General features: G+C 43.5%; 1 protein-coding gene across 1 annotated transcript in view; it reads right to left on the bottom strand.

The window, feature by feature from the left end:
• Window positions 1-234: 234 nt before the first annotated feature.
• Window positions 235-17527, bottom strand: part of LOC124712364 (cell division control protein 42 homolog) — a 255294-nt gene continuing 238001 nt past the window's right edge. The window contains exon 3 of the mRNA XM_047242659.1: window positions 235-5738. Within this exon, the coding sequence (XP_047098615.1) occupies window positions 5313-5738 (426 nt within the window). The 3' untranslated portion in view covers window positions 235-5312. The remainder of the gene's footprint in view (window positions 5739-17527) is intronic.

The raw sequence follows: 17527 nt of genomic DNA, 5'->3' as shown, positions 1-17527 counted from the left end.
AACCTTCATCCTGAAGATAAGAACAATAATAAGCTCATGCAGTTGGATAAATTCTTAGATACACTGCAAATTAAGAAAGGAAACAAATTTGTTGTAGAATTGCTTTCTTTCATAGCATTTTTTTTTTTTTTTTGTTTTAGTTTCATGACCAAAGGTCACGGAGAAAAGGGAACTGACAAAAATGATTTTATGTATTTTATTGAATTGATAAATAATATACAAACAACCTTTTATATATAACAAACAACACTCTTACAAAAAGTATCACAGCTTCTGAATACCTCAACAGTTCGTCTTAATTGTTTATATCACAAATAATATGACATGCACAATGAGATTATTCGATACGAATATTACTAGTTAAATAATTATTCACAGTATACAGTCACATTTTCAGAACTTTGAGGTTTTCCTTAAGGGATAACTGCCATCGCTCGAAAAAGTTTGATTGAATTTTAACGTCACTAAGTCCTAGACATTTATTTAGCTTACGTTTATTTAGTATCTGATGTTCTATCATGATGTCTTATAAACAGAGACAGTAATTATCATATACTAAATTTTCACTATTTGGTAAATACGTGATCAAATTGTACACCAAATTATTGCCTGTGGCAGCAGAAGAACCTGTTACTTCCGTAGGTTTAATTTCATTACAAAATGAAGCGATTTTATCCAAGTAAAAACAGTTACAACGAATTAAAGAAATAGAATTTTTTGGTACGATCCAGAAAAGATAAACAACGTTCTTTGTTATTTTAAATTAACGTTTCTATAATAAATAACTTTTCTCCTTCGTTATTTTTTACGAATATTTATTTGCCATTAACAAGAAAGCAATAAAGAGTTTACCTTTAGTGTTTGTATTATGGCCTGCTTACCACATATGGATCATAACACAGGGAAAAATACCCACTGGTTCATATGGTATACTTTGCTGGTAAATAACTTCTACCAATATATGAGTGACCACTTTGTAAGAAGACATGCACCTAACCAAAAAGACACGATTTCCTATCAGCAGGTTGTAAATAGAAAGTAGTATTCTGCAACAGAGTACTTCATTTTCGCGTATCTTCTGCATGCATCCAGATGAATACTGGATTGTTCTGCATACATCCAAATGAATGAAACACATAACTAGTCGAAAGTTAAAGATAACATTTACATGAAGCGACGACGACAAAAACTTCCTGCTTGCTTGTAACAAAGTATTTACTAAGTTCTTAACGGTGTTTTTCAATTGTCAATCGATAACGTTGGTTCATCGAGAGTGAAGAATGTTCTCTTTGCAACATACGGCACAAAAGATCCGCTTAAATACTCACTTCTGTAATATTTCTACAAAAGAAATTCTTGTTTTTCCTCTTCCTCTCAAACATGCAGTTGTTAATACAGAAGAAATATTCTTATAGACTGCATTTGATAGAATTAAAAGTTTATATATAGTCCTAAAATAGTATTGTAAAATAGTTCCCTACACTACGTGAACTGCTAATCAGTCTTACAGTTCGTTCTGTAACAAAATACTACAGTAGTATAATAGCATCAGCGTAGGAACTTTAGGATCTCTCTTTAATTTAATTATATTGTTCATATCGTTATAGACAACAAATCTCACGTACAATAAAATATTCAAGGGCAGCATTACTAATATTGCCTCCGTTTCTGTAGAGAAGATCTATATGGGTTGGAATTACCATTGTAATGTCCATGGGCTGAGAGATTTTGATAACTTATTAGGGGAATGAAATGAGTCTTGAAACACACCAGGTGTGATGGGTGTGAACAGCATCTACGTAGGAAAAAAAAACATATAAAACACATGTTTCCAAGACTACGTTCCAGCCGGCGGTGAACAAGAGCTGTGTACCAGCGAACGATGTTTTAAAGAAACTTTGAGTTCCTCTTACTAGTGGTTTGTGTACTTTGTTTTATCTGTAATCATTGTGGTACAATGCTATATCATGGAATCGTACCATTATTCGCGTAATAGGGGTGTTAAGTGTGACTCGTTCACAAACTTTGTATCGTAAAATGGTGCAGGCGCTGACTGAACCCATTTCTTTAGCGCTAAGAAATATTTTATTTACGAAATGTATTTCAGCACTCTACCTTGAAAACTATTTCTTCTTGTTTAATATTTCCCAGAAATGTTTCGGTACTTTTACGTCGCCCAGTGTTCTCTTTCGTTGCTGGTGTTGCTGTCTACCTTCTGCATTACTGGTGACAGATTTTTTTCAATTTTTTCATCTGTAGTTTCGTTCCTTTTTAAACAACATAGGAATGCGTAGTTTTGTTTTTAAGTGACAGGACTGTTAAGTTTTGAAAACCAGTACAAACATCAACAAAATTGCAGATGACAGAATCGTATGGAAATATCTCGTGTAATATAGGAAGCAAAGGATAACACGACCAATCAAATGTACCGCTAAATACAATAAAGACATAATGTCTAGGGATGGAGTGAGAGCATCGAAACATGTATGGGAAATAGTAAACCATAAGAAGTAGTGGTTTTGCTCTTGGCGGAACCCTCAAATATGTTTCACTGTTTAAGTAAATGAGCTTCTTGAGAAATAAACTCAAAAAGAGTATGAAATCTGTGCTCTATGTAGCAAATGACATGAATAATATGAAATAATTCGTACAAGGAAATTTGTCACTCAGACAACTGGAATATATTTTAATTTTAGCTCCCCAGTAAGGAAAAAGTTTGGCCATTATTGAGTCCGACTATGACGGACACATACGAATGGATCATCTGCATCCATCAATTTCCTCTTGAATTTTAAATCAAGATGTGGAAATTATAATAATATGTTATCGAGTAGATCGTAGTTCTAAAAGAAAATGTAATGGCTTTTTAAAGAAACAGGAATTGCAGATCGAATCCTTGATTTGAAAATATTTTAGTTATTGCTGAGTAACACAACATTCTTGGTGATCAATTCTTATTTAAATTTTAGGCCCTATCAACTAATGCATTCCTATCAACTAATGTATATAAGGTGTTGTGATGTTGCTATTACCAAATGCTGATGGGTGACTGACGCCAAAGTAAAAAGAATTACGATAAGCTCTCAGAAATAGTAATGAGTTGCAGAAATTCTCTCTTAAAAACTCCAATAAGAGACTATAGATTACTTATGGATAATTCTGTCACGGTGGGCAGTGAATACGTGGCATCAAACTGTACACTGTAAGTCCGAAAAAAAAAGCATTAGGAGTACTGTTCCATTTACTGGTTCAGGAGTAGTTACGTTCATCTTGTTGTCGATTGCCAGTTACTGATGAAGTCAGTGAATTAACAATTAGTTGACAGATGACTTAAGTGCTGAAAACAGGCGTAGCACTATAGTAACTGTTGCCCTTCACGAGGAGGTGTTCTTCTTCTTCTGACGACACATCACTAGTTCTCAAAAATGGAGAGCGCATAACCAGTTGTCAAGTGCTGAACTGTCAAAGTTGAACCGCTGGCAAATATAGAACGGTCAGAGCCTCCAGGTAGCATTTCCTCTCGTCCAAGCATAGTATCACTCGCCTTGGCCTTAACAGTCAGTACATAGTAAGGAATAATGGGTAACTGGTAGCAAATGAAGAACTGGACAGCGAGAGTTGAGACGACGGTGGAAACAGGTGTAACAGTTCCTGGCTACCTAGCACAGTAGAAGTCACATTAATGTTGCGTCACCAATTGCTGACAACGTTCTTTTGGACCTGTTGTAGTTGTACATTGCCAGTTTCCGGTTAGTGGACGAATGCACAAACGGTCGGTCTAGGTAGAGATGCTCCTTGAGATAGGCTTAGCAGCTCTTGGTTCTGTTGCACAGTAGGTTTCGTCTTGACCTCACGTCACCAGTTGTGTGTACTGGACAATAGCTGTGGCTTACGAAATGGAGACTGATTTTGAGAGCTGTTGGAGGCGGTCTTTGCAGCGCCAAGAAATGTAGCACCACTGTTGTCTCAAGCACTGTAGTAAATGTCTTGCAAATTCCCTCTAAGAGAAAGTAGTTAACTGGTAGTGAATGAAGAATTGGGCGGACTGGGTTGAGATGTTTGCGTAGAGAATCCTTACACCTCTTCATCCTCTAGCACATATTTTGTCTCCATGCCATATCACCAGTTGTCGTTACTCGGCAATGCGTAAATGATAGCGATATTTGTAAAAGAACTTTGGTTTTGAATGCCAGCGGAGGTAGGACAGACAGAGTCAGCCGACGGAGGGTACGTTTTATGACTTGAGTACTGTGATACCCATGCTGGTACATTGCCAGTTCCTGATATGCGGACGAAAACAGACGTGGACAGTCAAGTTTGAGAAAGTGGTGGAGACAGGCCGATTATCTCTTCGTCCTCTTGTACAGAAGCAGTTGTCTGGATGTTGCGTCACCAGTTAAACAGTGAGTATCTGATACTGGATTATAAAATGGACGACTGATTTTGAGAGATGGTGGATGCTTGCTTCGCAGCCCACTAACACTCCTCTCGATGTTGTACAGTTGGTTTCTGGTAAGTGGATGTCGAGATGGATGAAGAAACTGGGATGTTAAGACGGTGTTGGAGAAAAGCTTAGAATACGAGACTGGAATAGAAGGGAGAACCGATACAGGTACTCAAAGTACCCTCCGCCATACACCGTCAGGTGGCTTGCGGAGTATGGACGTAGATGTAGATCTCTTCATCCTCTAGGACAGTAGAACTCGCCGGGATGTCACTTGCTGTTTATAAGAGCTGATGGACTTGTTTCGAAAGCCAGCAGATGCAGTATTGGCAGTCTTAGCCGATGTAGGGCACCTCTTATGTCTCCAGCACACTGGTGCCCCATATTAATGCCATACCACCAGTTCCCAGAAAGTAGACGGCTGCAGAAACGGGAGGGTGGTGTTGCGAGGCTGTTGGAGACGGGCCTAGCACATCTTCGTTCTCTAGTGCAGTACCATTTGTCCCGAAGTTGCGTCACAGACAGTGAGATACTGTGACTGACGAGTCATTCAGGGAGTCGTTGGAGGCAGGCTTCAGAGCACCAGGAGATGTAGTACCTCTTCTGCCTCGGTGTTGGATCGTCAGTTCCTGGTAAATGGATAGAGATGAATGAAGATGTGGACACGTAGGACTGAAATGCTGCTGTAGCACCTCCTCGGTCTGTAGCACAGTAGCGTTAGTCTTGATGTGGCATCGCCAGTTCGTAATTGGCAGCATCTATAGATGATGTGGTAGGACTCCTCGCGGTGTTGCATCAACAGCGGATAACCGACTGAGAATGGGGAATTGGACCGGTAGCGTTGCTGCGACGGAACTGGGCTCGGAAGCTAGCGGCGGCAACAGCACAACAGCCCCGAGGGCTTCTTCCGGCGCGGGGGCGGCGGGCGCAGCAGCCCGCGGCGGCGCAGCGCGCAGACGATGGCCTGGTCGAAGGCCTCCTTGAGGTCCCTCTGGGTGAGCGCCGAGGTCTCGACGTAGACGGCGGCGCCCACGGCGCGCACGGCCTCGGCCGCCCTGGCGCTCGACACGGGCGCCTGGCCGCGCGCAGACAGCTCTGCCAGCAGGCGGGCGTCGCGGCGCCGGTCGGCCTGCGTGCCCACCAGCACCAGCGGCGCGTCGGGGCAGCAGCGGCGCACCTCGGGCGCCCAGCGCCGCTCCACGGAGCGCAGCGTCGCCGGCGCCACCACGCTGAACACCACCAGGAAGACGTCCGCGTCCGGGTAGCACAGTGCGCGCACCGGGTCCAACGCGTCCTGCACACACAGCGCGAAGCAAACACCTCGTGATCACGTGTTCTAGGTGTACTACACGCTATGACGTACAGTAAATAAATAAACACTTCTGCAGTTACAGTATTTACTGGTCAACAAATATCGGGTTATCCGAAAGTACCCCCGTGGTTGATGACTGTGAAAAATGTACAAGACATACAAAAACATACACATATCAATGGAAATAACATCTCCCCAAGTTTTAACTCACATTATAGGTGCACAATATGAGCACCATTTGTGATGTGACAACTTCAATACTGGTACAAGAGCATGTGTGTGCTGTTCCAAACGACAGCTGGTTAATCTGCTCACTGCGTTGCCTACCGACTAGTGCGAACTAATTTGAGGCAAGGACAGAGAGCAGATGATTTGTTTACATGTTCTGTCACACCTGCCCCTATGTGGCGTGATTGAAATGGTTCAAATGGCTCTGAGCACTATGGGACTTAACATCTGTGGTCATCAGTCCCCTAGAACTTAGAACTACTTAAACCTAACTAACCTAAAGACATCACACACATCCATGCCCTAGGCAGCATTCGAACCTACGACCGTAGCGATCGCGCGGTTCCAGACTGTAGCTCCTAGAACCGTTCGGCCACTCCGGCCGGCTATGTGGTGTGCTCTGTAGCTATGAATATAACGGATCGAAACTTGGGAGTTCCTCTATCCACCGCTTTATGTAATTTTTCCTTATATCCTTTAGTTGTCGTGCAGTCGTCTTCTGAAATCCCGGAGGTAGTGATGAATTGTCCTAAATTAATATATCTTAGGTTCGTGTCATGGACACATAAATAGCCAAATGACATTAGAAAGAAATCCAAGGGGTCAAAGAGGACGGGGTCGACTGAGAACCAGATGGACTGACGGGGTCGTGGAGGACTGGCAAAAAACGAGCTGAAGCAGATGCGAACCTCGAACGTTGGTTTGAGATGACTGGCGGGTCAATTGTTAAAGAGGTCAAGGTTCATAATGAACTGCAGAGCCATAGAAGAGGTAAAAGAATAAGGAGAAAAAAATTGGCAGATCCTTGTATCCGGGAAAATTTATGTTCACAAGAACATAAGTTAAGTCGACGGAACTGGCACCTGAGTTTCGAAAAGTTCAGTGTCCAGCACAGGAAATAACCTGCACACTTTATAAATAAAGTAACAACGCTCACGTTTTTTCACATTACATGGACAACGTAGCACTGATATCCAGAAGAGATATATCCGAGTCTATCACCTGCAGTCGAAAACTACCGACAAAGTCCTGTAACATTATAGTGGAGTAGAATGATACCGTGATCAGAGTGCAGTGGAAGTGAGAAGACGGTGCCATGAAATAGCTGGCGATGATCTGCTTGAGCTGGCTGGCCAAAGAGTACTGACTTCCGCCTTCCCTGCGGCCAGTTATATCGCCATCTTATTAACTCCCCAGGCAGCCAAACTGCATGACCGGTGGTTACGTGGAGTAGCGGTGGACCAGCTAAACCTCTGTCATCGATACGTCTTCATCCACCGATGCCTAATTGGTGTGGAGGGTCTATGGACAGGTGTGCAGTCTGACCTGCATTGTGATAAGCCGGCCAGTATGGCCGAGCGATTCTCGGCGCTTCAGTCTGGAACCGCGCGACCGCTACGGTCGCAGGTTCGAATCCTATGTCGGGCATGGATGTGTGTGATGCCCTTAGGTTAGTTAGGTTTAAGTAGTTCTATGTTCTAAAGGACTGATGACCTCATATGTTAACTCCCACAGTGCTCAGAGCCATTTGAGCCATTGTGATAAAAGCTAACTTCCTAACACCCCACTTTTATTTTTTATGTTTTGTAAGGCCCCTTTCAGCGATTCTTCAACGTCTAAACAAGAATGTATAAAGCCTGTGTGATGTTTTTGGTGAGCTTTCTGATGTACATTGAGTAGTTGTTTCCTTTTTTATGTAGAAGATTTTGACGATAAAAAACTATTCGTCTTTTTCTGGTGCTGCGAGCTGTACAACTATCTCTACTCGCTGCTTGGACCCCAACCAGACTGTGAACCGCTGCGTATAGCAGACTTCGACTCCCGGTACCCGCTATGCCCTTTGACACTCAACTGGTTTTTCAGAGCACGCACTGTTATTCATTCTTTCGGCGTTTTTCATCTCTGACAGGTGAAATGGCGGGCGTTAATTAGAATGAAACCTGTGTCCTTGACTTTTTTTCGACACATTTCTTAAATACGCTGTCCCAGGAACCTTGCCTCTGCACCATGATACTGATCCCTTCGTATTTCATCCCATGATTATATTCGAAGCAGTGATCGACGACAGCTGACATGCGTGGTTATTTTAGTCGGGCGTGTCGCTGGTGTCCTTTCACTTCTCCTCGAGTGTTCTGATAGTCTGCCTCACGTAAGACATGCCATATTGGCATGGAACGCGGTACACACCCGGCTTTCGGAGATCTAGATCGTATATAAAATTACAAAGAAGACTTTTTATCTTTATTGACAAGAGCCAAATACCCAGTATTCTGTAAGAGTCTGCCGATGTTTCCGGATATCGTGCGGGTGTAAGGTAGATAAGGGATTCTTGACTTCAGTTCCTCTGTCTCATTCTCAATCTCTTTCTCACGCGTTGTTGATTTTAACTGCAACACCCATTATATTTGACGCTCTGAGTACCCATTCTTTCAGAACACAATTCATAGGTGTGGGAATTGTTCGACGAGGCTGTCCTTGTCTGACCGCATTTGAACTCTGTGGACACAGTCTTTAGCAGGGAATTTCTTTGTGACAGATGTTGGTGGCTAGAGACGTCGAGACAGGGTTCAGTGTGCGTGGGTTTTCTAAATGCGCTGCGACCCACGGATTCTTCCGTACTTAACTAAAATATCGAGGATAGGAATCTGGCCCTCTTTTTGATGTTCTGACATTAATTTTACATCAGAATGGACAGGGTAATGTTTACTCTTCAAGTTGTTGCCAACAGCTGGTGGCCTTGTGATTAGCGGTGCTGACTTTCGATCAGGGTACCGGGGTTCGATTCCCTGCCTATCGGGGATGTTCTCCCCTCGGTTCAGGGTGTGTGTTTTGTCATCATTATTTCATCGTCATAGATGAGCAAGTCGACGAAATGGCGTCATATAAAAAGACTTGCAACATGCTGCCAAATATGCCATACACACAGTAAATACATCTTTTTGTTATGGTTTTCAGTCCGAGAACTGGTTTGATGCAGCTCTTCGCGCTAATGTATCATGTGCAGACCTCTTCATCTGCGAATAACTACTACAGCCGACATCCATCTGAACCTGCTTACCGATCTCCTTCTGTCTCCCCCCCCCCCCCCAACCCACTTCCCTCCTCATATGAATATCAAGGAAAAATTCCTGGCGGTACCGGGAATCGAGCCCGGACTCTCCGCGAAATTGGGGCACTCGTTGGCTGTAGAACTTGTGCGTCTTTTCTTTTCTGCTCTTCAAGAGCTCATCTATTGTTGTGAAAACTTGACCGAAGTTATCGGTTCTTGTCGTCGGGTAGGTACCTCTATTGCTATTTTAATGGGATCCCAAATGTTTTAAATCTGGTCTTGCTCGAGGGCATGGTCTCTGAGCACTATTTTGGAACGCAGTATCTGAAAGGCATCTTAAGGCCTGAGTGCGTCGTAAGGTTGCAGGCGACTGTTGTACCACGTGATGAAACGCCTGCGGGATGGTAGGACAACTCCTAGGCCGTTAGCGCTGTCAGTGTAATTAAGGTCGTATTCGCGACGCCATTATCTGTCGTTACGCAGGTGTTGGCGATAAACGTGCACGTTGCCCACTTTATTCTTGCCGACTCCGCAGATAGCGTTTCCTAGCGGCGGTTCTGGCTCTTACGAAGGCGTCTAATGGAAGACAGCAACACCCGTCAAAGCACTAATCCAGATGGAACAACGGGATTCGTATCCCGTCACATCACTGCGATTTAGATTTGTCGTGTTACCTCTAAGGTCCACTACCCCCCCCCCCTCCCCCCCCAACCATCCTCTCCCACAAAACTGACTGTATGCCGATTTAATGACATTTACGTACATTTACTGATAAAAGCCAGCAGCCTTTTCTTTGATGGTCGTGCGGTAGCGTTCTCGCTTCCCGCGCCCGGGTTCCCGGGTTCGATTCCCGGCGGGGTCAGGGATTTTCTCTGCCTCGTGATGACTGGGTGTTGTGTGATGTCCTTAGGTTAGTTAGGTTTAGGTAGTTCTAAGTTCTAGGGGACTGATGACCATAGTCCCATAGTGCTCAGAGCCATTTGAGCCTTTCCTTTGATCGTTTCAAATTTGAAGCCTATTTTGTCAAAAGGGACACTCGCCCTATGTCTGAACTGTAGCTCTAATAAATGTTCCACTGATGTGACTGCGTCATGGCGTAAAATACGAGATCCGAAAAAAATGCTTTCATTACCAAGAACATGTTTGTGTTGGTGTGGTAGTATGCGACTGTTTGGGACCTTGGGCTGTGTCCTTGCGCCACGACAGATTAAATCTACATCTAAGCAATAAAGTTCCTGGCAAAGGATTCATGAACCACCTTCAAGCTGTCTCTCTGCCGTTCCACACTCGAACGGCGCGCGGGAAAAACGAGCACAAAATATTCTGTGCGAGCCCTGATTTCTCCTATTTTATCGTGATGATCTTTTCTCTCCACGTAGGTGGGTGCCAACAGAATGTTTTCGCAATCGGAGCAGAAAACTGGTGATTAAAATTTCATGAGAAGATGCCGTAGAAACGAAAAACGCCTTTGTTTTAATGATTGCCACTCCAATTCATGTATCATGTCTGTGACACTATCTCCCCTATTTCGCGATAATACAAAACGAGCGCCCTTCTTTGTACTTTTTCGATGTCATCTGTCAGTCGCACCTGATGCGGATCCCACACCGCACAGCAATATTCCAGAATAGGGCGGACAAGTGTGGTGCAAGCGGTCTCCTTAGTAGACCTGTTGTACGTTCTAAGTATTCTGATAATGAATCGCAGTCTTTAGTTTGCTCAACCCACACAACCTTATCTATATGATCGTTCCAATTTAGGTTATTTGTAACTGTAATCCCTAAGTATTTAGTTGAATTTACAGCCTTCAGATTGGTGTAATTTATCGCCTAATCGAAATTTAGTGAATTTCTTGTAGTACTCATGTGAATAACTTCACACTTCTCTTTCTTCAGGGTCAAATGCCACTTTTCGCACCATACAGATATCTTACCTAAATCATTTTGCAATTCGTTTTGGTCATCTGATGACTTTACAAGACGGTAAATGACTGCATCATCTGCAGATAATCTAGTAGGGCTACTCAGATTGCCTCCTACGTCGTTAATATAGATCAGGAACAATAGAGGGCCTATAACACTTCCTTGGTTCAAATGGCTCTGAGCACTATGGGACTCAACTGCTGAGGTCATTAGTCCCCTAGAACATAGAACTAGTTAAACCTAACTAACCTAAGGACATCACAAACATCCATGCCCGAGGCAGGATTCGAACCTGCGACCGTAGCGGTCTTGCGGTTCCAGACTGCAGCGCCTTTGACCGCACGGCCACTTCGGCCGGCACACTTCCTTGGGGAATGCCGGATATTACTTCTGTTTTACTCGATGACTTTCCGTCTATTACTACGAACTGTGACCTCTCTGACAGGAAATCACGAATTCAGTTGCACAACTGATCCGATATTCCATAGACACGCAGTTTTGTTAGAAGACGCTTGTGAGGAACGTTATCGAAAGCCTTCTGGAAATCTAAAAATATGGAATCAATCTGACGTCCCCTGTGGATAGCACTCATTACTTCATGAGTATAAAGAGCTAGTTGTGTTTCACAAGAACGGTGTTTCCTGAATCCGTGCTGATTATGTGTCAATAAATCGTTTTCTTCGAGATAATTGATAATGTTCAATACAGTATATGTTCCAAAACCCTATTTAGAATCGACGTTAGTAATATGGGCCTGCAATTTGGTGGATTAATCCTATTTCCCTTTTTGGGTTTGGTGTGACTTGAGAAATTTTCCACTCTTTAGATGGCTCTGAGCACTATGCGACTCAACTTCTGAGGCCATCAGTCGCCTAGAACTTAGAACTAATTAAACCTAACTAACCTAAGGACATCACACACATCCATGCCCGAGGCAGGATTCGAACCTGCGACCGTAGCGGTCGCTCGGTTCCAGACTGTAGCGCCTAGAACCGCACGGCCTCTCTTTAGGTACGGAACTTTCTGTGAGCGAGCCGTTGTATATAATTGGTAAATATGGAGTTATTGCATCAGCGTACTCTGAAAGGAACCTGACTGGTGTACAATCTGGTCCGGAGGCCTTGCCTCTATTAAGTGATTTAAGCTGCTTTGTTACACCGAGGATATCTACTTCTATGTTTCTCATCTTGGTAGTTGTTCTTGATTGATATTCAGGAATATTTACTTGGTCTTCTTTGGTGAAGGAGTTTCGGAAAACCGTGTTTAATAACTCTGCTTTAGTGGCACTGTCATCAGTGACTTCACCGTTGTTATCGCGCAGTGAAGGTATTGATTGCGTCTTGCCACTGATGTGCCTTATGTGTGACCAGAATCTCTTTGGGCTTTGTGCCAGATTCCGAAACATAGTTTTGTTGTGGAAATTATTAAAACCATCTCACATTGAAGTACGCTCTATATTTGGAACTTTTGTAAAACTTTACCAATCTTAGGGATTTTGCCTTCTTTTAAATTTGGCATGCTTTTTTCGCTGCTTCTGCAACAGCAATCTGACCCGTTTTGTGTACCATAGGGGATCAGTACCATCACTTATTAATTTATGTGGTTTATGTCTCTCAGTTGCCGTCGATACTATCTCTTTGAACCCATTCCACATCTTTTCTACCCTTACGTGATAAGATCGGAAGGAGTGGAGACTGTCTCTTAAAAAGGCTTTAAGAGCATTTTTATCAGTTTTTTTTTAAATAGATGTATTTCGCTTTTCCTTTTGATGTTTGTGGGTGTTACAATATTCAGCTTCGCAGCAACTGCCTTGTGGTCGCTCATCTCTGTATTCGACATGATACTCACTATCTGTCCAGGATTATTTGTTGCTGAGAAGTCAAGTATGCTTTCATAACCATTTACACTTCGAGTGGGCTCGTGAACTAATTGTTCAAAATAATTTTCTGATAAAGCATTCAGTGCGATTTCGGATGACGTTTTATGCCTGCCGCCGGGTTTAAACGTATAATTTTTCCAGCATATCGAGTGCGGATTGAAGTCACCACCGACTATAATTGTATGAGTGGGGTACCTATTTGAAATGAGACTCAGGTTTTCTTTGAACTGTTCAGCAACTGTATCTTCTGAGTCGCGGACTCAGAAAAACGGCCCAATAAATAGTTTAGACCGATTTCCAAGTATAATCTCTACCCAAATAGTTTAGTCCGATTGCCAAGTATAACCACTCCCCATGCTATTTCGCAGGAACTATCTACTTCATTTTCACCTACAAGGTAAACTACTTCTGACAGCAATAAATACTCCACCACCAACTGCATTTAATCTATCCTTTCTGAACACTGTTATGTCGTTTGAAAAAAAAATCTGCAAAACTTATTTAGGGATTTAGCCAGCTTTCCGTACCTATAACTATCTGAGCTTCAGTGCTTTCTATTTGGGCTTGGAGCTCTGGTTTTTTCCCAACACTGCTACGATAATTTACAACTACAATACCGATCGTTTCTACAACTACCTTACTGTGTTTTGCCTGCCCCCTTTTAGAGGGCGCCCTTTCTGTGATTTCCTGAGACCCTCCAACCTAAAAAACCGCCCAGTCCCTTCCACACAGCCCCCGCTACCCGTGTAGCCTCTTCCTGTGTGTAGTGGGCGCCTGACGTATTAAGTGAAACCCGGAAACCGACCACCCGATGGTGCAAGTCAAGGAATCTGCAGCCTACAATTCAAGTAGATGAACACAGTGGCAGTGGACCATCAGTTAGCTACGTACAATACAAGTCTTATACTTAAAAAAAAAAAAAAACACTGAAAGAAAAACAGTTTCAGAATACACATCTATCTATCTAACCGAAAGTATACGGACTCCCCTGTGTAATGCGGAGTTGACGGCTAGATGTTACGGCGCACCCATCAGTGTAAAAGGAGGCGGTTGTATTGTCCATACACAATCAAATTATATTAATGCGTGGCGTCCGTTCTTTCGGACATGTCCGTAAGAACAGACACGACGCATTCACATAATTTAATTGGTACTAGAGGGAGCTGTAGAGGGCAAAAACTGTAGAGGAAGACAGAGATTGGAATACGTCAAGCAAATAATTGAGGACGTAGGTTGCAAGTGCTACTCTGAGATGAAGAGGTTAGCACAGGAAAGGAATTCGTGGCGGGCCGCATCAAAACAATCAGTAGACTGATGACCAAAAAAAAAAGATGACAATGGATCCACCGTCATCAGTGCGGATGCACAAATACGTCCGACCTGCTGTGGGAATCTCAGAGGGCAAACGTGGAGGAAATGGGCTGCGGATAGGTGGCGCTCGATGGGAATGCGGGTCGGCGTGACGCGGGCCGAAATAGTCGGCTTAGTTGCGATAACGGTGTGTCCCGGATGGCGCAATGGTTAACGCGTCTGCCTAGTAAGAGCCGGCACTTTAGCTCATGGTGCTAGTTGCCCTCTCTAATAAAATTAAAAAAAAAACTGAGTAAAGGAATGAACGATCAACTTGAACGGATGTCTTGCGGCGTCAGCCCAGTCCAAACGCAACGATCAATACTGAACAAAGAAAAAAAAGCAAGCAGGAGATCCCGGATTCGAATCCCGGTCCGATATACGTTTTCACTCCTCGCCGCTGATTCTGCTTAATGCAGCTGACGGCCGCGACCCCCTCTCTTTACTTTCCTTTCTTCCCCTCTCCACGTAAAATACAGAAACAGTAACAGCAGAACCGAGCTCAGCCAATTCGAACTTGGAATATCCATCGGACGTCACGTGAGTAACAAATCCGTTTGACACAAAATGGTTCAAATGGCTCTGAGCACTATGGGACTTAACTTCTGAGGTCATCAGTCCCCTAGAACTTAGAACGACTTAAACCCAACTGACGTAAGGACATCACACACATCCATGCCCGAGGCAGGATTCGAACCTGCGACCGTAGCGGTCGCGCGGTTCCAGGGTGCAGCGCCTAGAACCGCTCGGTCGAAAATTTATATCCTGCGGACAACTCATTGTGTATTTTTTTAATGTCAATTTCGGACACAAGAGTGGCTTGTTTATCTAATTAGACGGTAATATATACTTTGTCGGTTAAATTTTTATGAACTTAATTATTTAACGTCAGTTTCACCAATGGCCGCGGCCAAAGGTACGTATTGACTGTGTTCGACTGAACCGGTATATCAACAGTATGCAACACATTTTATCCTCGACAAAGGAAGTATGACTCTTGTGTTTAATGTCGTAACGATGCTATGGTGATTGGAGAGGAACATGGAAAGAGCCACAAGCAGGCAGCAGCCATGTTTTAAGGCACCAGCCACGCATTTGCCTCAACTGATTATGGGATACAGGGAGATGGATGGCCACGTAGGAATTTGAACCATTCTGCTCTTGAATATTACTTCAGTATCTTATGGGCACAACCTTAAGCACTCTTTGTTTTCCAAAAATGTGTGTGAATTCCTAAGGGACCCAACTGCTGAGGTCATCGGTTCCTAGACTTATACACTACTTGAAGTAAATTATGCTAACTTATGCTAAGAACAACACACACACCCATTCCCGAGGGAGGACTCGAACCTCCAGCGGGAGGGGCCGTTTCCTTTCCGAGATTACTTGTAATACAGTAAAGGACAATATCAGTCGTGGTACATCTGTAAAGGGATCCAAGTCATAACTTAGACAGAAGGCTGGAAGAACGATTATATTTTAAAGTGCCGTCGAAGACGAGATCGTTAGAGACGGAGCTCTAGCTCAACTACGACGCTATTCGGAAAGCATATCTGTCATCTTCTTTTCTAGGGGACCATCCCAGAATTCGCTTTAACTGATTTAAGTAAACCACAGAGAACATAAGTCCTTAAGATAAGACGAAGATCTGAACCAGCGTTCTCCCGAATGCTGGACCAGTGTCTTTATCACTGGTGATACTGTAGCAGAGACTATATTTCAAGTTGGCACATCTCTGACTAGCTTCTCATGAACACGGCTGGCACAGTTTAAAGTATACCCTGCTGTACCATCGCAGGTATGATCGAGATCTGGAAACTTATGCTACGCTTGCTACAGTTCGCTGCTGCTGTCAGTTCGACTGTGGCGGCCACGGTCACCCGTTGACTGTGTCGGCTCTGCGCCGGCAGCAGGATAACTGTCCTATTGGAGTAACAGGCAGTGAATGCAGCGTCAATGCGCTGCTGACGGCTAGGAAGCGGTCGCTGATAGGTCAAAACAGCTGTGACTGGCTGCGTCGAAAAAGTCAAGTCTGTGCCTGTATGGACGACGGTTCACACTCCAACTACTTGATGTGCAGTGTATCCACGGTGCCTCTGTTGTGTGTTTCACATTCCTTTTCCGCAGAGGAATAAAGAAGTTCTGGTTTGTATTACACTTTTGTTTTCCCTAAGTGCGCCTTCAGCTCCTCCTATTTTCCTCTGAAACACTTCACGATAGAGTGTTAACCTCATACCCAAGTGCACCGTCCGTGGATTGACATTGCTAGGGTTATCCGGAAAGAAAGTTGCAAAATATTTCCAGTCACCAGTCTTCCGACTTGTTTGCTACTGTCTTCCTTGTGCGGATCTAGTCATCACTACGTAACTACCGCACCCAACGTCATCCATAATTTGCTTCGCATGTTAGAGGGAAGCAGTAGTTGTGAAGGGAGGGGGGATGGGGGGCAGATAAAACCATCCCCGATGTTATTCATCCTCTAAACTGAGCAAAAAATGGTTCAAATGGCTCTGAGCACTATGGGACTTAACTTCTGAGGTCATAAGTCCCCTAGAACTTAGAACTACTTAAACCTAACTAACCCAAGGACATCACACGCATCCATGCCCGAGGCAGGATTCGAACCTGAGACCGTTGCGGTCGCGCGTTTCCAGACTGTAGCGCCTAGAACCGCTCGGCCACTCTGGCCGGCTAAACTGAGCAGTCTGTGCAAGAATGCATCGAGAATGCCCCGAGAAATTTAGAAGCAATTGCAATTCAGGGAGAAGAAAGCAAAACTTTGTGGCCTACCGATGGCATTGTAATTGTGTAGGGACAGCAAAGGAGTTGAAAGACAGCTTGAGTGGAGTGGATAGTGTCTTGAGAGGTGGTTCTAAGAAGATTATTACAAAATGAGAAACACTAAAAGCCCTAGAGTTTTGTTGTCTGGGCAGCAAATTAACTGGTGGTGGTCAAAGTAGAGAGGATATTAAACGTAGACTGGCTGCAGAGGGGCAAGCATTTCTGAAGAAAAGGACTTTTTTTCCTTCATTGTTATGTTAGGAAGTCGCTGTCAATGGTACAGATGAGATGAAATGAGATGAAAAATACTAAACAGAGAGGTGAGATATCTACAATGAATGATATGAAAATGAGAGGAAAAATACTAAACAGGAAGATGAGATATTTATAATGAATTAAAAAAATTAGGTGAAAATAAAATGGAAGTTTCATATTAAGAAACACGACTTTTACTTAAAAACAGTTGTAATAAAAGGTAAAAACAGAAACACAATAAGAGTACATTTCAAAACGTTTTTAAAAAAACGAGATTAGAACACTGATGTTAAAAAGAAGCATTTCA

The sequence above is a fragment of the Schistocerca piceifrons genome, chromosome 8 (assembly GCF_021461385.2).
Source record: "Schistocerca piceifrons isolate TAMUIC-IGC-003096 chromosome 8, iqSchPice1.1, whole genome shotgun sequence".
Classification (NCBI taxonomy): Eukaryota; Metazoa; Arthropoda; class Insecta; order Orthoptera; family Acrididae; genus Schistocerca; species Schistocerca piceifrons.
This window is presented reverse-complemented; position numbering and strand designations above follow the sequence as displayed.